Source organism: Haliotis asinina, chromosome 5, assembly GCF_037392515.1.
Source record: "Haliotis asinina isolate JCU_RB_2024 chromosome 5, JCU_Hal_asi_v2, whole genome shotgun sequence".
In the NCBI taxonomy this organism is placed as follows: Eukaryota; Metazoa; Mollusca; class Gastropoda; order Lepetellida; family Haliotidae; genus Haliotis; species Haliotis asinina.
The window spans coordinates 23,618,222-23,645,412 of NC_090284.1; the positions used below are offsets into that span (position 1 = coordinate 23,618,222).

At 38.7% G+C, this 27,191-nt stretch overlaps 1 protein-coding gene across 1 annotated transcript; it reads right to left on the reverse strand.

The window, feature by feature from the left end:
* Nucleotides 1-7,872: 7,872 nt before the first annotated feature.
* On the reverse strand, nt 7,873-26,454 carry LOC137283520 (phospholipase B-like 1). Its single transcript, XM_067815068.1, has 10 exons — nt 26,247-26,454; nt 24,823-25,033; nt 23,491-23,716; nt 21,637-21,798; nt 20,558-20,702; nt 19,039-19,239; nt 14,131-14,271; nt 12,837-13,022; nt 12,183-12,289; nt 7,873-10,659 (listed from the first exon to the last, which is right to left on the reverse strand). The coding sequence occupies exons 1-10, from the start codon at nt 26,356-26,358 to the stop codon at nt 10,483-10,485; spliced, it is 1,668 nt and encodes a 555-aa protein (XP_067671169.1). The 5' UTR covers nt 26,359-26,454; the 3' UTR covers nt 7,873-10,482.
* Nucleotides 26,455-27,191: the final 737 nt, after the last annotated feature.

Consider the following 27,191-nt stretch of genomic DNA (forward strand, 5'->3'; position numbering starts at 1 on the left):
TATTGACAAACCAAGAAATACGGTCAATTTGGGTTCCAACACATGGCCAGATGTTTCTGAAACGCCTAGGCGGGGAGCCACTCGTTCATGCATCCATATACTAGTACATGCTGGTACGTCATGCCCACCCCCCATTACAATTACACCTCTCTCTCTCTCTCTCTCTCTCTCTCTCTCTCTCTCTCTCTCTCTCTCTCTCTCTCTCTCTCTCTCTCTCTCTCTCTCTCTCTCCCAATAATCAATAGATCATACACAAGTGGTCAGATATTTTAAAGTCAATAAACTCTCTCTCTCTCTCTCTCTCTTTCTCTCTCTCTCAATAATCAATAGATCATACACAAGTGGTCAGATATTTTAAAGTCAATAAACTCTCTCTCTCTCTCTCTTTCTCTCTCTCTCTCAATAATCAATAGATCATACACAAGTGGTCAGATATTTTAAAGTCAATAAACTCTCTCTCTCTCCCTCTCTCTCTCTCCCTCTCTCTCTCTCTCTCTCTCTCTCTCTCTCTCAACCTTTAGTGGGATATTGTCACAGCATTTTTCAGTGTAAGCTCTTCTTAATCGATAAACTGAATATACAAGAATGGTCGTTGTACTAAGTACACATCTCAAGAAATCCATACATGTTCATGATGCATGCAGACAGTCACTGTCGGCTAAAGGCCGGGAGGCTGATTTGTAAAAACAGTGTTTGGAATTTAGCTTTTCGAAATGTGTGAAATCTTGAATCCATTACATAATATCAAACAAAAAAGTCTGTTAGTAGATGAGTAACATTGATGATAGCGTGTTTAGAAACTGGCAATTTTGATTACAAGAAGACATTTCACCGATACCAGACTCGGAGAAAGATGGGTGTGTTTTTTATTAATTCCATCACCGGGTTGTTTTTGCCTTCCTACAGCTTCACGAAATACGCACAGTAACACCATCCTATCCAAACCGATAACTTTTCACACCATGACGTGCAACATTTGCTGTGCTATCTCAATCAGACACTGCACGAATCTATATCAAAACATTTCAATCATTTACGACACGAAAGAAGCGCAATGACGTAATTGCCTGATTTCGGAAGAAATATTTGATTGAAAATGATAACATATTGACATCTCGGAATTATTTCTGCCCGTGATACGGAAAGACGAGTGGGTTTTTTTTTCTTCCGGATGATAAGATAGACACAAAATGGTCTTAAACAGGATGAGTTTCTTCAGCTGGAATGGTTCGCGTATCAGACTATTCCCTTCTGGGAGAGGGTGTGTTGAGTTGCATACCTGCTTAAATACTTGGGCAGGAAATTTTACCGAAATAAAAGTTTAATGGTTTTATGGTAATGTTTAGGCTGGAATGCCAGAGGTGATATGAACACAAACTGCAAACTGGTTATGCACACGGCGTACGTACAACCAGTCGCTGAAAATAGTGTTATTGGCAATATTCAAGGATGTCAGCTTGCGGAAATATTAGGTAATGGTAACGATGTCAGCTGAAACCCCAAAGCGTATATACTGCAGGTCAAATAACTGTGTTATATGCGGATTTTTGATTGTGGAGAGATCTGTGTCAGTGAACTGAATATTTTTAAAGTCCCTCCGATCCCTAAATAGTAGCCGTTGTCTGATTGGTTAAATCTATTTATCCGTCACGCGTTTCATTGGACGGTCACTGGTCGCTCAAAGGTTACCTGACGCGACCTTCTGCTAGGTTTACTTAGACTGTGCCCGCCGTGATATTGCTGGAAAAGCAGCGTAAAAACAAACTCACTCACTCACCCAATTTTATCTTGAAACGTCAGGAACAACGGAAGGAGATTTTACGACGCTTCGTTTGCTTTGGCCAGGATAATATGAATGTACTGTGCTTTGGTACTTGGGTTTATGGCGACATGGTCTTTTGAAGGCTATTAAAGCTTTATTCGCGCCCAAAACGTCAGATAAATTTAAATAAGAGCGGAGTATATAATGGACATGAGACGATTAACTATTTTGCTTCATAATTTGGTTTATATTTCATAACCGTGAGCAATCGGTATGTCATTTCTGAAAAATGAGTAATTCCATAAAAAGCAAATCAGACAATCAAACAAGTTGGAAAATGTAAGGATGGTTTAAAGTAGATACAAATTTACGCCCATATTATACTTTTGTCATAATAATATATCCAATTCACAATGTAGTCAGAAGGTCTAATATGAAATGGTCCATAAAATATGTATGGGTGAGAAATAATGCTTTGAATTCTTTCTTAAGTGATACACTTCTTAAATTTAGTCTGATATGATTGTGGGTCCAGGGCATTGAGTTAAATAATGTTTCACTCGGGTGTATTTCATTACATTGTGTACATACATGTATTTATCACTGACACTGCTGTAAGCGATAGTCGACAGTGTTTCATGACTTCCAGACGTTTCTGTCGTTGACAAATCGTTCGATTTCAGTTTACAGAAGGGCAGTCTGTGTTTATGTGTCCGCGAGCAATCCCAGCAAGTCACAACTATTGCTAGCTCGAGGTGAATTTTTAACACAAATGGAGTTGAAATTGTTTGGCTGGCGTCTGAATTCCAGTATCGTTACCAATCTGTTTGCTATCGCATATGCATGCAGTTGAACTCGACACGTGTACAGTATCAGATTGATTTATTTCAATGGTACAGCAGTAAAAGGCACGATATTCATGCTTACAAATGAATCACAAGGTTGGTGGTTTTCAATATGTTCACAGTCCCCAAGTCTCTGATGAAGGAGGGGGTCAGTATCGTGTGTGACCACCGCGAGCCAGAATCACTGTTTCACAACGGTGAGGCATGGTTTGTCTGGAAACACCAACGTTGTTGACAACGCCTTGTTGTGTGGCTCCTGTTTTCGGGAGACTAGTAGAATTTTGACGTTGTGCTTTCGACATTTTCACCACGTTCAACAACGTACACTGGCACAATTCGATCTGTCACATGGATTCGATTTCTTAGCCACCATCAGCTGGGGTTAGTGAAAAAAGCACAACTGCACGTGCAGTTCTTGAGATATACTTTTGGGCGGTATTCGAAAGTTAACGTTAAAATGGTACTGGTTCACTTTCACACATTCTAGTAGATCTTATGAATTACCCATTGCTTTATGCTCCTACACTCAGACTACCTTGATATCTTTGCATCCTTAAACACTGTTGCGTCACTAACCTTTTTGAACGGTGTATGTCAAGCTCTATAATTTCACATGCAATGTCACTTCGTGGACCTTTGATACCAGATTCGAGTGTCATTACAGCTGCTATGAAGTGAGTAAGTATACCTTATTATTCATTACCCTACCTTTATAGATTCAAGAATAGTTATCAGTTCAACAGCCGAGAGATGGTCACTTAGTTTCAGCTGAGGTATAAAATTCAGCATGCTTCAGAAGTTAGAACCAGTGTCGAATTGAGTGAGTGAATTGGGTGTTATGCCGTTTCCAACAATATTCCAGCAATATCACGGAGGGGGCGCCAGAAATGGAGTTCACATAGGGAATCGAACCAAGGCCTTCGGTGCGACGAGCGAACACTTTAACCATTAGACTATCCCACCACCTCCGAATCATTTGAGCCATTAGTAAAATGTGTCCTATATATCCTGATATATAGCTTTTATTTTTGTTTTTTATTAGCGAATTATCTCATGTAATTCCAAGTAATGGTAAGCATGGTGTACAGATGTATCCCGACATCCTAGAAATCCTTATGCTCCTTTTTGCTGATGATGTTATTTTACTTTCTGATACAGTTATTGGCCTACAAAAATCAGTCGAATGTATTAGATAAATACACTAAAGAATGGATCTGTAAATTTAGATAAGACGGAAATTATTGCTTTCAGAAAGGGAGGCCCTTTGACTTTTAAAGAGAGATGGTACTTAAATGGATAACGAATTAATTAATGGTTATAGATATCTTGGTATAATGTTTGAGGGAAAAGAGCTTTACTTAATATGATGTCGATTTCGCATAAACTTAGAGTTACTACACCTGCTATATTTTTCAAATTATTTGACACCCAAATACAGCCACTTTTATTGTATGGATCCGAAGTGTGGGGTTACCAAAGATTTGAATGCATAGAAAGAATCCCCTTACTGGCATGTAAAAAGTTTCTTTGTGATGGATTAGCAACTCCAAATAACATGATATATGGAGAATGTGGAAGATACCCACTTTATATAAATTCGCAAATAAAATGTCTAAGATACTGGTTTAGTATCATCCATATGCCAGATCATCGGCTTCCGAAAATAGTCTATAACATGCTTATTCATCAAGACAGCATCGGTAAGGTTACATGGGTTTCGCATGTGAGGACAATGCTATTTTCGCATGGTTACGGATTTGTTTGGCTTACTCAATCTGTTGGCGATCTATACCTATTTCTAAATGATTTTCGTAAAGTAGCAATACATATATGTTCTACGTAGGATGGCAATCCCACTTAGAAAACAGTTCACGTTATCATCTGACAGTGTACAAAACGTTTAAAACTTTATTAGAGTCAGAAAAATATGTATCTGTTTTTAACAAATAGTAACCTAAGAAATATATATATCAAATATAGACTTGGGTAGTCAAAACTAATGATTAATTATGGACGGAACATATCACTTGAAAGAAAGCAAAGAATTTGTCCATTATGTAACTCTGCTATAGAAGACGAAATACATTTTACTTTTGAATGTCCTTATTATGCTGAATTACGAACTACATATATACCAGAGCGCTTCCTATCGATGTAATATTTAGATTATCTCTCTTTGTAAAACATGGACTGGACCTAAGAAATAACTTGTTAAATGGATTGTCACATTTACCTCACTAAGTTCTCCGGATTACCACCAATTGTTAAACGAATGTTATATGTTTTTGTGATTTCCACTGAGTCTACAAATTTCGAACATTGTGCATGTGTAAACTTGTATATGGGCAGATGGCCTTTGATTCAATAAAACTCAGTTGACTTGACTTATGACACTGATTTTGGACCCATGCTTTTGTACATAGTTGATATCAGATCATAAGAAATCTTGGTTTCAGATGCAGCCAAGTATGAGAGTTTCAGTATCTGGAGGTACAAAGGAATCAACTGGATTGCACTCTAAAAGCCATGCCTAGCAACAAGATTCTGAACACTCAAACCAAGAGGCACCTTGGCATGTGAATAGTCCCAAATCACATACTCAACCCAGTCATTACCGATATCGGTAGCTCAATTCTGGTACTTTTAAAATTTCAGAGTTTACGTTGAGATAATATATAACACACGCAACCTCACGACAAATACCGAGAGACATTTCTACGCTTTCACACAGGAGACAGAACTGAGTAGTTCCAAAGGCACCACCCAGATTCACAAAGCCTTTGAGAGAAAGGGTCAAGTTTGGAAATATGACATTTGGCATGTGTAGTCAAGACTGGATAGTATTAATGTTTTATAAAGCAACATCACTGACAATTTATCAGCAAACCAGTCATTAGCAATTCATTTAAATAGATTTATAACGATGGGATCTGTGAGAATACCATGTTAGTCTCTGGACAAAATAAAAACGACGATATATGGTCAGTATTTTAATTACTTTTTATGCTTTGTTATTATCATTGAACAGATTTAGACTTGCTTTGTTACAGAAAGCATAAAAGCGTCCACAGCCTTGAATGCAACAGTCGACAAGTTGTAGAACGCCACATGCCAAGGCCAAAGTGTCCATTAGGTAAGCTTAGAAAAAGTCTGGCAGGTTGTTTAAGCCATGTTGTCGACTCTGAGCTTGAAATATCATGACGTTGAGACCACCGCTATGGCTTCCAGTCCAAATGCGCCAACAGATAGACACTAATAACTCAGCTACAGGGATCGCCGTGTTGATCTAAGACGGTTGATAGTATTCAGACGGTTTTATCATTCGTACAGTTGCTTCCTGCTAGGGTTCAGCTAAGACTGTTACAATACCGACGAACACATTAGGACAGACTCAAATACAAGACATACGTGAACAACTCGAACACAAAGGGATCTAGGGTTGGGAAGGTCCAAGTCTTCAACCCGGGTACCCCACTGCCCTATTAAACTACCCTACTCGGATTCCCGATATGTCAATTCTTGACATCGAATTTGTAAGAAATGGCAATACATTCTTCACCTTGGAGGCTAATTTCTTTCTTTCTTTTTCAGTTTCTTAAACATGTTTTATATTCAAAACAGTTGTCTGTCAATAATGTCTAAATCTTCAAAGGCAATACACAATTTAATCATGAAAGAATAACATATTACATTGTTTAATCTATTAAAAACATGATCATAACGTGTCCCTATATTGAGACTGGTACCAGGGTCCAACTCAATATCCACCCGTCCCAGCCCTAAAGAGATCACTGATGTCAAGCGTTGTAACCCTAGTTCGTTGGACGACTAAATTGCATCGAAACACCCGTTAGTTTGTTATAACGGTGTTCGTAATACACGTAGTTCACTGTTTATTCCTATTATTAAAACTAACCTCGAAATGCCAATACTCGAAGGAACTGCACTCACAACCCAACGGAAATGCATTCAATGTAACTGTATTCCGATACTTCATGTATATAGTCTCTTAAATAGATGTATTATGTTAAATGTAATACAAACAAGCTTGTGTCGAAGTTGACCCGCGTAAATATGATGTACTTGGGTTTTTCTAGGTTCGACCCAACTACAAACTGTTGATTAAAAGGTCAAAGTGCTCAGGGATCACACTTTCACCTCAAGATATCCGTAGGTTCGACACAAACGCTACAAAGAGTGTTCGACACAACAGTATCGGTCACAAAGGTGCTCGACACAACGGTGTTCGACACAAAGGTGTTCAACAGAAAGGTGTTCGACACAACGGTGATCGACTCAAAAGTGCTCAATACAAGGGTGTTCGACACAAAGATGCCGCATTTGTCATATTTCTGATCATTCCTGTTTGTTTATTGTTTATCATTAGGTTGATTAATGCTCTAATTGTTCTCATATTGCAGCCGTATTTGTTGCCATGCTGATGTCGTCGGATGTGATGTACCTTCGTACATTTTGTCATAAAGTTGCCGTGCCTTGCCATGATGTTGCCGTATATATTTTCACACTGTTGTCGTGTGTTGTCATGATGTTGCCGTATTTATTTTCCTATTGTCGCGTGTTGTCATGATGATCTGTCATATTATCATTGCCGTATTTGTCATCACTACAGATCATAAACCTGCGTTCCAATGGCATTAGGTAGATGGTGATTGAATAAAATATTTGACTTCAGGCAAAAGTCTATCCTGACATAACTGAATTAGGTGTGAGTCAGTGAGTTTAGTTTTACGTAGCTTTTAGCAATATTCAGGCAATATCAGGACGGCAAACCACACAAATAGGCCTCAGACATAGTGCCATGGGCTTCACACATTGTACTCACGTTTGGAATCAAACCCGTACCTTCAGCCTGCCGAGCAAACGCCTTAACCACATGGTTACCCAACCGCCCCACTCATCACTGGATTACCCAGAAAGGGATTTGTTTTAATTCTGATTTGAATAATATTCCAGAAACATCCCAGGCAGTCAGCTTATGTGAGAAATATCGGAACTTTACAGCTCATGAGGTTTGTCTGACCCTTCCTGCATCTGTAGAATGCTGACAAACCTGGACACATAATCTAGAAAGACTGGGAACTAGAACTCATGACACTGGTTCCTGACCTTCCAAAGGGAGGTAACCCACCTCAGTTAAATGTGGCAAGTCAGGAGACTGGACATCTATTCACCTAAGTAGGTCATGCTGACACAATTATTTAATAACAATGACAAAATGTTGGAAATAACACAAATAAACAAATATGCATAAGAAAAAATATAAACACTTTTAATTTAGGATAACAGAACCGAATACAGGTACAATAAGACTTGAAATTGAAGACCCACAAAATATAGAATCTTCAGGTCCTGGTTAAACTACCCAGACCATCATTGAAAATACTCAGTTTATTGTGAAAACATTAATTGGTGCATATACTATACAGCAAGGCAAGGCCTCATCAGGTCTGATGAAGAACTCGCACAGGCATTTATTTGAGGCACTATTTGAGGCAATTGTCTTGAAACAGAAATCTGGAAAGCATTTGTATGAAAAGCAAAAATTTGAAAAAGGAAAATGAAGTTCATCGATGTTCAAATCTTACAAAAAGCGCCTTCCTATACATAGAATGTTCATCAAAAGCGAAGAAAAAGATGCCTCCATTTCTTGAACACCCAGTGACAACACTTTAACAAGGGATTACAGGGACAGAGGCTGATGAATTGTGCAACTAGCTTTGTCCTCTTTAGTTTTGTGTGTGTAAAGACATGGAAGTTGTCTACATAAGCTTTTGAAGACATCTAGTTGTATAAAATATAAAATATGCATCAATAAGTAAACTAGCACGTAAACACACTTAAGTCACATAACAACTCTTAAATATGACTACACTGGGTGTTTGCCATCCAAAAGAACATGTACTGAGCATAGCAACTCTGAAAGCTCTAGTAATACAGAAATAAAAACAACATATTCAATTTGCAATATATGCCATTTACTTGAAACAGACTTAGTATGATGCATCTGAAAAAATACACATTTAGTGTTAACATTTATACAATCAACGTGAATAGACACTGTTCATCTATTCGAGAGGTGGAAAGGGGCTTGGTTACAGGGACAGAGGCTGATCATCTATTTGAGAGGTGGAAAGGGGCTTGGTTACAGGGACAGAGGCTGATCATCTATTTGAGAGGTGGTAAGGGGCTTGGTTACAGAAATAGACACTGATCATCTATTTGAGAGGTGGTAAGGGGCTTGGTTACAGAAATAGAGGCTGATCATCTATTTGAGAGGTGGTAAGGGGCTTGGTTACAGGAATAGAGGCTGATCATCTATTTGAGAGGTGGTAAGGGGCTTGGTTACAGAAATAGAGGCTGATCATCTATTTGAGAGGTGGTAAGGGGCTTGGTTACAGGGACAGAGGCTGACAATACACTACCAAAAGTAAATGATCAGTTCCTCAGTGTATCACAGTCGTTATCAGACAAGTACCTCCTGTTTCTTCACGGTGGAATACAACCATCATGAACACAGATACAGGATACTAACACATTTAACAGTTTCTGTCTACTTGTAATATTTGATATACATTTTTTTCTGGGACATATTAATTGATATTTTCCCTCCACAGAGATTTAGAACTCACTTTCTACTTGTAACAAACTATGCCAAGTTTCGTTCAGTAATGATAGCACTAAAGTGATCATAACTCCCTTACTTAAACTCATGCTTACGACTTCAAATCAAATTGTGTGGATTTATATAGGATTCTAAACACAAATCCCCTTGTAATATGGGACATCAATACTTTGTTTACAGTTGGGATTTCTTGAAGATGTTTTCTCCCTCAAATACAGAGGCACTTTTACACTGTATCATGACATTATTTACAGTAATATATAAAAGCCTTTTCTAAAGATTGTTCCTGTTGTCACTGAATGAGTTAGTTTAATTTTCATCAGTTTTAGCAATATTCCAGCAATATCACGGTGGGCTTCAAACTGGAGGGAGGAGTGCTGAGAAAGGGACAGCCAGGTGTGATAGAGAGGATGGAGACAGCACAGCATAGGTTAATGAATACACAACTTTCTCGGCACTTGTGCACATATTTCTCCACCAACTTGCTGTCCCTTCTTTGCACTCCTCCCTCAAAACAAACAGTGAACTCTGACAATATTTTAATGATAGTTTGATACCTTTTTTATTTTATTCTTAGTACAAACATTCTTAAAAAAACTGGGGATAGTGTTTTGACTATGATCAGCATTCCACTGAGTATTTTATGTTTATTAGTTTTTGATTTAGATTGCAATTCATCGGTTTGCTTTTGAGCCAAACAAACTATTGTGACGCTCAGTTAGTGAAGCTCAGTGTCCACCAGTACAGTATCTATTTACACAAATCTGTGACAACATCAACATCAATATTCCTGGTAGGCAGGAGTATTTCTGAATTCTGAAATCCTTTTGCCAACAAAGTGTACTATGAACAATATCAATGACAAGAGGGTCATCTGAAATTGTGTACCAAACATTACCACCTGTCACATGTTGAATCTGAACTGGTAAATTATTCAAAATGACAAACAAGATTCCCTATTGACAAACAACCAATATAAAGAACATGATTTGTTGATGCTCATAATAATTATGTTTTACAGTAGAGGTTATATGTTCAACTCCCAATATCACTCAGTGGAATGTTATACAGCTAAAGATGAATGTTCTCCAAACATTCCAGGGCCCACTTGCACAAAGAAATCTACCACTGCCTTAAGCCTATGATGAAGAATGGGAGTTACAATCATAGTAGCACTAAGATCCCTACATGCAAGTCAGCCCTGATCAGTAATCTCAGTCAGGCAACTAAGGCTATGGTTTCTCAAGAGAAGGCTTTGTACGCACAAACTTGAAGTCATACACTGGCGGAAGGCCCACATGAGACACGTTGAATTTCGGTGTCCATTGGAAGGGCGGAAGATTGGTTCCAAGGGTCGGTCCGTTTATCACATCGGCAGTCAGGTTCAAGGCCATGTTAAAGTCTGCCACCTGGAATTCAAGAATGCAGTGACTAGAGGTGACTTTTGATGGGGAATCTACTCTTGTGATAGCGATAGTCTATTGTGACCAACTAATGCAATACTATTTGAAACTGTCTCATTTGAAGTCATTTCCCAAATGAAAGTACAGGTTTATGAAATATATAATAACAAGCAGAAATAATTTCAGTCTCTTTCAACAAGAAACTTGACATCCAGATTATGTAAACAGTCAAAACAAACTCACTGAAACAGCAAGTCTGCACCCAAACAATAAAAAAATGTGAATTACTACACTATCGATAGTCGCACATACCATTGATGCATCAACAGTTTTTCATTTCTACCACTGACTGATTGTTATCTCTTTCAACAAGAAACTTGACATCCAGATTATGTAAACAGTCAAAACAAACTCACTGAAACAGCAAGTCTGCACCCAAACAATAAAAAAATGTGAATTACTACACTATCGATAGTCGCACATACCATTGATGCATCAACGCTTTTTCATTTCTACCACTGACTGATTGTTATTGGAAACAAACAATTGCTCCACAACAGTTTCAGTCTCAATAGTTACCGAGGGAGGATATCCAATTACATCTAGCCATCAGAAGACAAATCCCCAGGCACCAAAACATTTAACAGAACAAATCATCTTATTGCTGCACATGTTCCTACAAGTGTGGCCTATCTATCTTAAGAGAGTATGCCTATCTGCCTATCCATAAACCCATGAAGATCCAGCTTAGAACTGATCTTCAGTAACTCATATGTGTTGTAAGAGGTGATTGGGTGGTCAGACTCACTGACACATGTCATCATATCCTAATTGCTCAGACTGATGTTCATGCTGTTGATCACTGGATAGTCTGGTCCAGGTTCTTTTACATACAGTCTGCTGCTCTAAGATTTGATATAACTGCATTGCTTATCACTTTGAAGTTGACAGATGATAACTGGGGTGAAGTTTTGATAGTGAATCCTTATATGAGTAAGGGAAACAACTTTACAGAGATCTTAGCGATCTGAATCACTTGCATTTATCTGTATATGAGAAAAACATCTTAGAGATGGCCACATTTATTTGTTCAACCATGTTGTCAGACATCACTCAGAGAAATATTTGTTGGTGTTTACATCTCTCTGAACACTCTCTTCACGCTCTGCAATATTCCTGATAAACCAGGGTGGCCATGCACACAATCAGCCAATCACAGAGCCTGAACACCTAATCCACTTACATGCCTCAAAAAACTGCCTTAGCATAAGACAGACCACTTCTCACCTAGAATCTCCTAGATACACACTGACCATAAAATTCACAAAGACTTCAGCGAGTGAGTGAGTGAGTTTAGTTTTAGTAATATTCCAGCAATATCATGGTGGGGGAAACTAGAAATGGGCTACACACAATGTACACAAGTGGGGAATTGAACCCAGGTCTTTGCTACCCACCATGCACCATCCTCACAAAGACTTAAACAATCAGACAGAGCTACATGGTTAATGCTTTGTCGCTGTACAAACCTTTGTGTCGTAGCATCCATCAGGCGCAGGTGCTTCAGCATCCAGGTCGCCACGGCAACATATGGTATTGCAAGGCAAGTCTTCTGAGTAAGGGTCATGCTCGTAATCTGGCATAAATGGGAACATATATAAAATGCAAACATGAAGTTCAATTACTGAACACATCAAACATCAAACATCTGAGAATTCAGAGAGTTCTTGTTCACAAATTACCTTGCGATTGTCATATTGAATGGCTCAACAACTTTCTGAAATTATGTCGTTTGGATCTGAAATTAAATCCCTTTTCTGCAAGAAGAACAACAAAAACATCCACACTCACGCACACATGTGTGCACACACCCCTATGCATTTGACAAGATCTGTGCACATTGGTTTATGATAATCAGTCAGACACCATGAACGGATCTCATATTACACTTTAGATATTTTCAATATTGGAAAGGTGTGTGGAAGTTTTTAGGCATGAATGTCATAGAGATAAGAATATCTTTATAATTTTCCATTACATAAAAATACTGGGAGATAGCTTAACTGTTTTAAAGAAGCTGAGAATCAAAAGCACACTTTCCTGTTTGAAAACATATTCTTTCTCTTGACATAACAAAAATGACAAGAACATGTGAGAAAATATAGTTGTACGCTTCAGCTTACCATTGTATCTCATAATGCGCTTCATGGAAGTCAAGTCAACTACCTTCCCCTCATCACGCCGGAATATCTTCGCCCTTGGCGCCAGCTGGTAAGAAAAGTCAGAGCCATGCTGTGCCACAAAATCAGGGTAGCCACTAAGTTTGTAGATTTCTTCATAGAATGGTACATTGTAGGATGGCCAGTAACCTGCAACATCAATATCTACTCACATCTGGGATATTACAGGACAGCCATTTGGACAACCAGATCAGAGATCTTTTGTGTATGTTAAGGTCTGGGCGTTAGAATGTTTGCCCTTGGCATAAAAATTTAGGAGTCATCATGACTCAATGGTGTTATGAGAGGGAGTCATGGACATGTTTCAACTGGGACATGGGATCAACTCCAGTTCGGAACTTTCATCAACACATCTACTGTGATTGTTTAATCATCAACACATCTACTGTGATTGTTTAATAATGACAAAAACAAAGTAAGACAGGTCAAGTATTTAATCAAGCAAACACTAAATTAACCCTTTAAGTAGTTCTACACAACAGCAAATTAAGTTTGGATTACCCGAACTAAGAGCCCAGTAGCTTTGTGTCAGCAATGATGCAAGTTTTTAGATTCACTACGTATTTGAGATAATATGGGTCTCAAATACACAGGTTTTCTGCATCTGGGCATAGTCTGGAATTACGGTCACCAAAGACCACTTTGTGCAACAGCATCCTGTAATCTGTAACATCCGAACATGTATTCATAGAACTGGCAGTGGGTTAAAGGCAGTGGGGTAGTCTAGTGGTTAAAGCATTTGCTCTTCCTTACCAAAGTCCAGGTTTGATTTATTGCATGGGTATAATGGGTGAAGCCTACTTCTGGAGTCGTCAACCATGATATTGCTGAACTGCTGGTATGAACAGAGTTAAACTCACTCACTCACTACACACAGAACAGGATCACTATGCAATACAGCCTGTAACCTAAGAAGTGAGTGAGTGAGTGAGTGAGTGAGTGAGTGAGTGAGTGAGCATGACTTTATCCTGATTTTAGCAATATTTCAGAAATATGGGGTGGCACCAGAAATGGGCCTCACACGTTGTAGTCATGTAGGGATTTGAACACGGATCTTCAGCATGACAAGTGAACACTTTAACCACTACACTTCCCTACCACCCATATATACGACAAAGGACAGCCAGGAGCATGGGATGCAGTGCCCGAGATATTTTTATCAAGTGAAAGCAAATTTTTTGTAATTTGACAGACAAGGATAACAGCATGACCATCCTATTCCAAAGACTTGAGTTACCTGTCCTGAGAATCGCTGTCTGGTCACCTGACTTGACCAGTGTGGGTATCTGCTCCACTACCCACAATGCATCATCCAAGATGGTGGATCCCAGCTGTATTTTCTTCAGGTCCACGACCATATACTGGTTGTTGTATGTTCCTGAAGCATTAAAGCATCATACTAGCTGAGTTTGTCAGTGTCTCCTTTGTACAAGATTGGTTTATTTTCTAGCTTGTGTTTGGCAGCTTGACTCCTGAGAGATTCTAGGACTTCAGTCCTGACACACAATGACGCACACCACTGGCACATCATTTTGTTAAAAATTGGCTCTGTACACCCAGCAGTGAATGGGTACCCGGTGGGATGTCATTATGACTGTTAACCTTCTACCGCCTTAGGGACAGCTTGAGTTAAACAGGGTTATGATGACCATTATACACATTACATGCGCACAAAGCATGCCAGTGTAACATGGATTTCAGTGCCATAATAGCACCCTAATTATTATGCATACACATATCCTTTTAATAATTGTTAGAAAAGTACAAACATAAAACACAGTCAACTGACATGGACAGTGTGTGAAATAGCCCCTAGCCCACAAGCCTGCGACAAGTGAAAATGCAATCATGCCAGGAAATCTCCTAATCACAGGCCCAAATTGCTGGTGAATTTTCATGAGGTCATTTTGTAAATATTTCACTCTCCCTGACTTCATAAGTTATAACACACTTTTTAATCATGTAAGATTCTGGCTTGATAAAAATTATCATCATATTAGAGTCTTACAGATGAAAACTGTGTCTATATTCAAATTTTGGACCAGTGAACTATTTTGTGGGTTAGCAACTTTCAGGCATAGGTAGCCCAAATGGCTGGCAAAATTTGGAAACCATTTCGCGCACTGGATATACAAAACACAAATACCAATAACAAATCGTTTTGCAAATTATTTGCATTCATCATGAATGTTGTACTTAAATGTTCAATCTTTCCCTCAGGCTAACAAGAAGTCTCTGAAACAAACATATTTCACAGATAAAAATGTTCAAAGTTTAAAAAAATAAATTATAATGAAAAGGGGCCCTGAGACCCATTTGCTAGACTTGCGTGGGCTTTCTTTGATATATTTGCTTCAGGGTCCGAATGACAGACTACTTTTCCCATATAAAAGCTGTGTCCACTGTCAAGAGGAAAGGTGCCTACAGAGCAAGGATAAAAACTGCTGACAATGTGGATTCTGACCCTAAATAGACCACAACTTTGCCTTCTTCACACAGGCGATCATATTAGAAAGTGACAAACCTCAGGAAACACTCATAAAATATAACTGACATGCCTGCCAGCAGTCAGATGACCACAGATTGAGCACATTCTTCCACTGGATGCTAAATGTTGTATCATAGACCTTTTTTAACATTGCTTCTTACAGCTTACTAAAAACTGACACTTCTGCAGTTCTAAATATTGCATTCAAGACATTACTATAGACTGCATCCTAAACTGTCCTAAACACTGCATCATTCACATGTCAAAATGTTGCATCCAAGGGTTAATTCAACATTGCATCCTAGACCTTTATATAAACTGCATCCTTTACAGTTCCAAATGTTGAATGACAGACCTAACTAAACATTCCATCTTTTACAATTCAACATCTTGCATCCTAGACCTGACTAAACATAACACTCCTTACAGAACATAATACTGCATCCTACACCTTACTAAGCATTGTATCTAAACGTTGCATCCTAAACCGAACTGAACATAACACTCCTTACAGTACAAAATACTGCATAATACACCTTACTAACCATTGCATCCTGTTGCATCCTGGACCTAATTCAACATTACATCCTAGACCTTAATATACATTGCATCCTTTACAGTTGTAAATGTTGAATCATAGACCAATTTACCATTCTAATTATTGCATCACAGACCTGACTAAACATTACATCCAGTACAGTTCAACATCTTGCATCCTAGACCATACTAAACATAACACCCCCTACAGTACATAATACTGCATTCTAGACTTTACTAAATATCATATTTACAGTACTAAATACTGAAACCTTCACCATACTAAACATTGCATCTCTGCTACAAATCTAAATGTTGCATCCCAGACCTGACTAAACACTGTTCCATTACAGTTCTAAATGTTGCATCCTAGACCTTACTAAACATTGCAGCCAGTGCAGTTCCAAATGTTGTATCCTAGACCTGACTAAACATGACACCACTTACAGTACATAATACTGCATCCTACACCTTACTTAACTTTGCATTCTTTACAGTACTAAATATTGAATCACAGACTTTACTAAACATCTTATCCTTTACAGTACTAAATACCACAACCTAGACCATACTAAACATTGCATCTTCTGCAATTCTAAATGTTACATCCCAGACCTGAAAAAACACTGCATCCTTTACAGTTCTAACTGTTGTATCCAAGGCCTTGCTAAACATTTCATCCTTTAAAGTACTAAACACTGTCTCATAGACCTTAAAAACATTGTAAGGTCTTTTAAAGTACCAAATACTGCATCCTTGATCTTACTAAACACTGCATCCTACACTTTGCTCACATTGCATCCTTTACACTTCTAAATGTTGCATCCTAAGCCTTACTAAATATTGCATCCTCTACAGTAATACATGCTGCCTTTTTTTTTGAATGAAGTAAGCACAATTCCCTGACATCAAGCAACATGTTACATGTATCCAAGATCACTGGTAGGGAACCTAATTATCCAAGAGTGGAGTCTTTGTGATTTTCGCGATCGAATCTTATGATATGTCTAAGTCTTTGATAAATAATTGGTTTATTGTGACAAATGATCCCATAAAATACTGTAAAAGTAATACAAAGTTTTCTAGTGAGGGTTTACCCTCTTTCATCATGAAGCTTGAGCTGTTTTACCTGCAAAAAAATTTGTACGCATCAATTTCCATAAATTTGTCAAATGTCACAAAATCTTTGTAATTATAAAATTGATGTAACGGAAAATTCATTCACTGTCACAGATAATTCCCCATCCCAAAATATAGCTGACAGGGTATGATTCATCCAATCCAGTCAATGAATCAGATTTGGACCTAATGTTAGTAAATTTTAAATCAACTCTCCTGTAATACTGATTTTCTAGGTTTACAGGCCAATTCTTACCTCACCCTTCCCTTGCTGATACTAAAATCACAAAGAATCTGTGACATAGTGTAAAGTTTCTGTAGCAAAAGTCACAAAGACTCTGTGACATAGCGCAAAGTTTCTGTAGCAAAAGTCACAAAGAATCTGTGACATATCGCAAAGTTTCTGTAGCAAAAGTCATAAAGAATCTGTGACATAGCGCAAAGTTTCTGTAGCAAAAGTCGCAAAGACTCCACTCTCACAGTAACCAAGTTCCCTACCAGAGAATCCCTCTTTGGATGTCACAGACTCTCAAACATTAATGTCTTCACGACTGCACAACGAATGACATCATTGTCTGCCTGGAAGCAAGACAGCTGCTTCAAATAAAGCATGTGTTCCCCTGTGAGGCAAAACATCTGATTCACTGAATGTTGCACTCTAATTATTTATGGTTCAGCAGCAACATACTGATGATGCAGTAGGGCATTTTATGTCTTTTTCCTGCTTTCCTACAAATTTTTATGGCAAATCAGTTAGCTTTGGAATGCCCGTGATACACCATCCCATCAGAAAAACATGTTATGTAAGTGAGAAGACTATCAACATATGATTGATTGCTTGATTGGTTGACTGATTGATTTTTAATGCAATACTAATGCTATGTGGTGGTGACCTGTAAATAATCAAGTATGGACCAGACAGTCCACTGATCAACATCAAGAGCTATATCATGAAATGTAAATCATGTGTGTCTGAGAAACAGACCCACCAATCCCGTTAGTTGCCCCTAAAGACAAGCATGGGTTGCTGAAGACCAGTCCTATATAATAATTTTGGAGCAGAGAGGTAACTTATGAGCAGGGTGTTTTGTTACAGGAAGATTATTTTTCAGTCGCAGGTACAGACAAAAGTCACAAAAATTGTTTTCAAGTCTTTTCAGGCACATAAATTCCTTTATTCTGATATTATTGGACAATAAAGCAGCAACCTGCTGAAGACTGAAATCCCCGTTCCACTTAAAATAATACTATCAGTTCCTTTATCATGGTCCTTGTGGTACAGAGATCCAAAAATGCAATATGCTCACGAGAACTGCATCATGTCATACAAAAAACTGGTGAGAATGTTTGCAGTCTTAGTTCTCACTACCACAAGGTATAACTCTGGTCATTCTCTTCCCACAGTGGTTCCTCTTGTCATATCTTCCTACGTAACCTCTGTTCTAATACGGCCCTTCCATGGTGCAAGTGTTCAAGAATCGCGATTGGAGGCATTCAGATTTAGTTGTGCAATCTGAGGCGTTGTTTCAAGAGTGATCATTGCAAGATCTTGGTAATTTCCAAATGCATCGGAAAATCTTGCCACTACCAGTTTTTGTTTCTACAAACACATCATTGCGATTGATCCCTACACTCCCTTTTGCCGGTATCTGATTTTCAGTTAAATGTGAAATACCGAATCCTTCCTTCGCACGTTGATGAACCAACTCCATGGGGGCTGCCATATTGGAGCTAAGTCTATTTAACGTGTGTTCTGATTGGATATATAGTAACAAGGGAGATAATTCCTGTTGTGATTTTTTGCCGCAAGGGGATTTCTCGATGAACGGGAAATATGGCCGTATTTGAACAGAGGTTACATAGGAAGATATGATAGGAGTAACCACTGTGGGAAGAGAATGACCAGAGTTATACCTTGTGGTAGTGAGAACTAAGACTGCAAACATTCTCACCACAGTTGTAACTTGTGGTACAGAGATCTGAGAGTGCAAATATTCTCACCAGAGTTGTAACTTGAGAGTGCAGCAGCCCATTCCTTGCCAGAGTTGGCCATCATGTTGGCGACCCGGACTCGCTGCCAGGCCAGGAGTGAGTTGGGTTTGACAGCAGAGAAGAGAGTCTTGTTGAAGACATTATTGGTTGTTTGCAGCATCACCATCTGGCTTCCAAGAAGGTAAAAGTCATCCAAGGACTCCAAGAAGCCTGTAACAGGAATGTATTTCAGTAAGGGATTACAGGATCTAAAAAATACTGCAACAGGAACATGATTCAGTCAGGTATTCAAGGAACTCCAAACACCTTCAACAGAAACATGTTTCAGTCAGACATTCAAGGAACTCCAAAACACCTTCAACAGGACCATGTTTCAGTCAGACATTCAAGGAGCTCCAAAACACCTTCAACAGGAATATGTTTCAATCAGACATTCAAGGAGCTCCAAAACACCTTCAACAGGAATATGTTTCAGTCAGACATTCAAGGAGCTCCAGAACACCTTCAACAGAAACATGTTTCAGTCAGATGTTCAAGGAGCTCCAAAACACCTTCAGCAGGAACATGTTTCAGTCAGACATTCAAGGAGTTCCACAACACCTTCAACAGAAACATGTTTCAGTCAGACATTCAAGGAGCTCCAAAACACCTTCAACAGGAATATGTTTCAGTCAGACATTCAAGGAGCTCCAAAACACCTTCAACAGGAACATGTTTCAGTCAGACATTCAAGGAGCTCCAGAACACCTTCAACAGAAACATGTTTCAGTCAGATGTTCAAGGAGCTCCAAAACACCTTCAGCAGGAACATGTTTCAGTCAGACATTCAAGGAGTTCCACAACACCTTCAACAGAAACATGTTTCAGTCAGACATTCAAGGAACTCCAAAACACCTGCAACAGAAACATGTTTCAGTCAGACATTCAAGGAGTTCCACAACACCTGCAACAGAAACATGTTTCAGTCAGATATTCATGGAACTCCAAAACACCTGCAACAGAAACATGTTTCAGTCAGATATTCAAGGAGCTCCATAACACCTTCAACAGAAACATGTTTCAGTCAGATATTCATGGAACTCCAAAACACCTGCAACAGAAACATGTTTCAGTCAGACATTCAAAGAGTTCCACAACACCTGCAACAGAAACATGTTTCAGTCAGATATTCATGGAACTCCAAAACACTTGCAACAGAAACATGTTTCAGTCAGATATTCAAGGAGCTCCACAACACCTTCAACAGAAACATGTTAGACATTCCAGGAATTCTGCACCAGCAGCAGTTTGTTTGTTTGAGACTGCAGGAACATGTCACGGTTAGGAACACAAAACAATCGTCAACAAGAACATGTCAAGGAATCCCAGAACAGGAACATACCATCATCCAGATCTCCAAGAACACCATCCTACAGCATATCATTCTTCGAGGACTAAAATGTCATCAAAACAACAAAAAGTAACATCTCACAAGCCAGAAACTGATAAACCCCTGCCACATAAACAATACATTGATCATGATGCTCACCTGGGTAGCTGGAGAAGGATATTCTCTTGGCAGATGTCTCAGGATCTGCTACATTGAAGTCATAGTGTTTGTAGATCCGTAGCATGGCAGCATACACAAACCAACTGGAGTGGGACATGAACAGATTTTCATATGCTCCTAGAACCTGAGGAAAGACAGAATGTGAGACCTACAATCTGTGTCACAATCACTAAAACACTGCTGAGGGTGGTTATTAACAAAAAAACAATCAAATCCCCTGCATGGAGTCACTGTATTCTCTTGAATGGTCACTGCTGAGTCTAGACACTATTCTATTCAATATTTCAAAGAGACTTGAGATGTTTTGTCAATTAATTCACTGTTTGTGTACAGAACTTTTGGTTCGCTGACATTGTTTATTTTTCATCTAAAGGCACTCTTCACCACCAGGTTGATCTGTATGCTAAGTTTCATAAAGAAATCTTGAAATATTTTGGAGTTCAGCTCTAGAACTCAGCAAGACCCTAATTTTCAGTTTAAGTGCCACTTGTCAACATGAAAAATAAATTAATCATCAGCAAAGAAAATCCTAAATCATCAGATGGCACCACTTCACTATCAGTCTGATCAGATCAAGACATTATTCAACAGATTACAACCTCTGTTCCATAAAACAGATCTTCAAAATGATTTTGATTTGCTTCATTGTTGTTTAGCATGCAATATGTGGTAGCAATCTGTAAATAATCAAGTCTGGACCAGACAATCCAGTGTTCAATAGACTTACCCTTGATCTACGAAAATGGTGTCAAACAAGTCAGCGAGCCTGACCATATCCCAGGTCTGCAGTCGCCTCTTACGACAAGCATGGGTTGCTGAAGACCAATCCTAACAGGATCTTCACAGGTTCATTCAAAATGAACACACATACATCACATGCCACATTGTCTTATTTACTTTCTCATTTTAGCCAGAAATACATAGGCGATGCTTCTAAAAAAAGAAAACACCTATACACTTAGTAAATACTGACTGAAAAGATACTAACACACATTTAAAAAAATGAAACAGTTGTAAACTTCATCAAACCAGAAAAGGAGGAAAATATATATATAAACCTTAACGAGGGCTGAGCAGTGGCCATTTTGTCGGATATATCTGAATGCCTCTGTTTTGGACATCTTTGTCCAGTCTGGGATTTCATCTGGAATGAGAGCATTCCTCAGGTCCAGCAGGTCACCAACTCCATTAAGCACTTGGAAGGCAAATACGTCCAGGGCCTGCAGATATAAACAGTACAGTTTCTAATAATAACAACAACAATCAAATACAACCATTTGCCACTAACACGGCTATGTCCCAAGCTGTAAAAGAAGAATGAAACATATAGTATTTCCTAGTTTCTAGCTTTAAGTCACATAGAAAATTACTTTATTTTTTTAATGACAACATATGCTTCAGAGGCTAAAACAGGGTGCAAAATTTTATTAAATATAAACTCTTAACAAGAGTTTGAAAAGTAGCAAGTGTTGTGGTGACCTTGAAAATGAGTTAAAGTTCACCCAAAATGACTAGTGTGTGAGAAATCCCCAATGATGGCTGCCACCAAATTTGAATATATTGGGAACAACAGTGCAAGAGATATCGCGTGAAAAAGTGTTTGAAGGCTTCAAAGTGTCGTGTGACCTTGAAAATGAGTTCAAGCTCACCCATAACGACTAGTGTCTGCCCAATGCCCCAATGTAGTCAGTCAGTCAAACAGCTCCTCAGATATCATATTAACAAAAGTCTAAGAATCTAATTGTTCTTAAGACTCAATAAAGAGAATTAAACAGAGGTCCAGAGTTAGCACTGTGCCCATTGTATTTTTGGGCAGTGGGTATGATGAACGTTGAGTGGGTATTTCATTTTCCATTACCTACTGCTTTCAAATATGTGGGTATTTCAGTGATTTTACTCACAAGTATTTGTCATTGAAAACATGTTCTAAACAGGAGACCTGTGAAGGTCCCGGGGTAGAACAGCCATTTAGTAACCCATGCTTGCCATAAAAGGCGACTATGCTTGTCATAAGAGGTGACTCATGGGATCGGGTGGTCAGGCTTGCTGACTTGGTTGACACATGCCATTGGTTCCCAGTTGCACAGATCACTGCTCCTGCTGTTGATCACTGGATTGTCTGTTCCAGATTCCATTATTTACAGACCAGATATAGCTGGGAAAAGGCTGAGAGTGGCATAGAACTAACATCACTCACTCTAAACAGGTATGCAGTGCCTTACGTCAGATCTATCAAAACCAGCCTTAACATAATGGAAATTATTTCATAAAAAATCATATTTTATCCAAGTACACTGTTTATTTGGACCTGTGATCATTAAAAACTGGCAAATATGATGACTGGCACTAACTAGTACCCTTAAGATATAATTTACCAGCAGACCTCTGACTGATGTGTGTCAAAACACAAAGGCATTACACTCTGAAACTACAAACTGCATTTTGTGATGCTTCCTTGAATTGAACACAAGATGCTATTTAGTGTACTTTCTTGTCATGGATACTGGACTCACAACATGAAAAATTGAAAACGATGTTCCAAGGCCGATTAACAAAATCTTAAACTAAACTTGAATTTGGGAATGGGTGAGTTTTGGAAATCACTATTCAACAAAAAACATAAGTTTATATCTGATACATATGCAAACTCAGAGAAAACAACATTGAACAGTTTAGGAGTTGAGCTCAGAAGTGACCACAGGAAGGAGGGAAGATAAGACAAAATCGATTACTACTTTATAGACTGGTTCGTTTGCTATTGATGGTAGGGGACACCAGAAATGGGCTTCACACTTTACCCATGTGGGGAATCAAACCCAAATTTTCAACGAGTGATTAGGCTTTAGCCACTAGACTACACCACTACCCTACATATCTTAAGACTGGTGAAAGAACTGACAGACAGGATGTACCTTATCTGGACTAGCAGTCTGATTGTATCCTGCCACCAAGCCATCGAACTGGGCCATTACATAGCCCACATGTCTCCACAGCGCATCCGATGGATTCTTCTCTATCATCCGTCTCATCCAAGCATCCTGTTGTGTCATAAACTTGCGGGCCTTCACTTCATACTCACTGGACTTCTTGTTACCAAAGAATGTTGCGTGCATGTTCTGATAATGCTCATAGATTTGACTGAAAAGAAACCATGTAACACTTCAGCACTGTGCTGATGCCTTGTCATGATATGAAAGGGAGAAGGCATGATGGTCCAGTATCAAAGTACCACTCTGGGAATGACACACACTCACAGCCATGGACATCAGCTATCGTCACACCACTAGACAAGTGAGTGAGCAAGTTTGGTTTTTGCAATATTCCAGCAATATCACAACAGGGGACGCCTGAAATGGTTTCCACACATTGTACCCATAAAGGGAATCAAACCTGAGTCTCCTGCGTGAGGAGTGAATGCTTCAACCATGAGGCCATCCATCCTCCCTATTGTTATTTAAATTATGGACATTGTTACATCAAAGGAGACTGTGGTGTCAAGTATCAAAATGTCTCTAGGGCAATAACAAACAAATACAAATTTGTAAACTAAACTGATTTTAAAATATCATAAATATTTAACTTCATATCACATTCATATAAAAACGATAATCCATAAATTCAATTAGATATATACCACTTAAAAAATGTAGGGGATAGTCCATTTTGCGAGCATACCTCCTGTCAATGCTAATGCATGTGAGAAAAGTAATTTGCATCCATACAGATGAAACATATCCATAGGAATGGAATAAATTGTCATATTTTCTCTTAATTTCTTTCCTCCCTGGCTTCATCATTTGCATTTTATCAGTCTTGTAAATCCAATATATCCTGCATTTTTTCAGAATCGTATATATCTTTAGTTTTAAATTTGGAAAGGACCCAGTATTAGGACGTTGGAATTTGTCTGTAAGCTTGCTTGTCACCATCCCCACTAGCCATAAATTATGAACAGTCCCTAAAGCTGGTTGACTGTTTGACCATCAGTCAACTTACTCTGCAACCCGTGATGAAGGTCTGGGGTACAATAGGCCTTCAGTAACACATGCTTGCCATAACAGGTGACTGTGCGTGTAAGAGGCAACTACTAGGACTGGGTGGTCAGGCTCGCTGACATGGTTGACATGTCATCAGTTCCCAGTTGCAAAGACTGATGCTCATGCTGTTGGTCACGATTATTTACAGACCACCACTATATAGGTGGAATATTGCATAAAACCATACTCACTCACAAACTCACTTACTCTGCTGTAAACATGCCCTCCAACATCCCTGATGCGAACATGATGTCGTCATTGGAAGCAGGTGCCCCCCTCCCTGCCACAATCTCCAGCACCCCCCAGCCAGTCTCCAGTAGGGCATTGTTATACTGGCCATAGGCTGTTGCCTGTTTACGATCATCAACACTTATGCATCTTCTTTGCTTGCAGCTTATATTCCCACTGCGAAGATTATCTGAAAGTAAATGAGACTATGATATCCTTATGCTATATTATATTCTATAAATGAATACCCAGGAGAAGATCCAGGTTAGAATTGATCTTCAGTAACCCAAGCCTGTCGTAAGAGATGACTAATGGGATCGGGGGGTCAGACTTGTGCCCTTAGTAGCCACATGTGAACCTGTCACAATTGAATAGATTAATGCTCGTGCACTTGATCAGTTGATCGTTTGGTCCAGATTTGAATAGTTATAGTGTGCCACCACATAGATGGATTTTGTGATGCCGATGTAGCTGAGAGGTGTGTCATGACCATTCTAACTCATTCCCATTCATATGTGGGATATTCAAGAGTGCTGTTACCATGGTTACTCTGTTGATATGTACATAATAGTCATAATGAGGTTACTGTTAAGCTGCCTGGCAATTGTATGAGGCAACAATCATGATGGCAACATTACTGGCCCATCTCTTTAAAATTTCTGTATTCCAAACATTAACCTTCTAATTTGGCATCAGGCAACTTGTCCACACACTCAAAGCATAGGCAGCCAACCCTGATATATTTATAAGTATGACCTATATATGTGAGATATGAGTCTTATATCTTATATAAATATAGGTCATACTTAAAAATATGTCAGGTACCTATGATCCAAAGTGGTTAATTCAGAAATCAATGGTGAACTTGTCACTCTTTGCGGTGCATCAACAAAACATGTTCTGACCTTATGATAAACTTAATCCCAAACAAATACAACAGTATATTTTCATTCTACCTCAATGTCACTGAGGCTCCCTGTATGGTTCCAGTGTGGATCGTAGACATGCAGTCTCCCATAATAGCAGAGAAAAAATATATAAACTACCAAAAAACATATGATTCAGTTCCTCTTTCTAAATTTAAGAATGCGGACAGCTAACCTTATATTTTGTAAGGAGCTGACCCCTTTACTCGTAGCTGAAGTTGAGCTCGTAAGGTCAATGGATGAGATGCAGAAACGCATGTCTTCTGATCACTGCACACTGCACAGATATGTGACAATGATTTTTGCTTTCAAGCAAGCATTTTTCACCTCCAAAGCGGAAAAACAGTTTCCACATCGATGAAACAATTAAAGTGTCATTCATTAGTTTTAAACATCAACATGAACAATGTGACAAGTGTTTTTAACACAAATCGGAAGTGTGATCGAAAACTGAACAGTTCTTAATAATGGGTTTACCTGTCTTCTGTCCGCTTACAGTTATCACTTTCAGGGTCAACATAAAAACAAGAAGCTTCATGACGAATGTGTCTCTCAACATGATTCGTGGTCGTAACTTGACTTGACCCATGTAGGCGTGATCAACTGCGATAAACAACAACCGTATGCCTAGCACGTTACTTACACTTCGCCGAAATCATATGACTGTCACGTGACAGATGTATGCCCAGTAGCTAGGATCGCATGTGACTACGATCTGCTCCTAATGAGTGAGTTTAGCTTGACGCCGCACTCAGCAATCTTAATTCCAGCTTTATGGCGGTGCTCCTGAATTATACTGGCCAAATGAAAATGACATAAGCATGCAGTAGACACTCGGTGATTTAGTCAGAGATCATATAATACGATGTCTATTTTATAAATACGGTTTCTGTTTTAAACGTTTTTCCACTTTGTATCGAAAACATAATCATATTGTAACATAAAAGATACATATATCCACATAAAATTATTTAAGTATGGATCATTTTCACATAAAATATTATTTTGTGCTACATGTTTGAATTCATTTTAGCAGGATAACAATTGCAGAATACAAGCGTAAGGTACTGGTATTTTAAGATTTCCGGGGTAATGTTTTGCACCTATGGACCAAATTTTCTGGGCTGTTATCGTGCCCAGGGACATTCTAAAAGACAGGTACTGTATATAGTCTCCCTTGTTCTAGATTATCCCTGCTTCCATTATATATTCCATATTCGACTGCATCTGATGAAATTTAATTCTTCGTTGGCAGATAATCAAAAAACAAAATGAGTTACTTTCAAGAAAATATCATCTGGAATGAAATGTTACACATTTAAGAGAAAACACATTTCAACACAATTCTTGATTTATTCCAACGTGTGGACGTTTGTGGTCAAGAGGATGGCGACAATAAATTTGATGTTGTTCATGATGGTC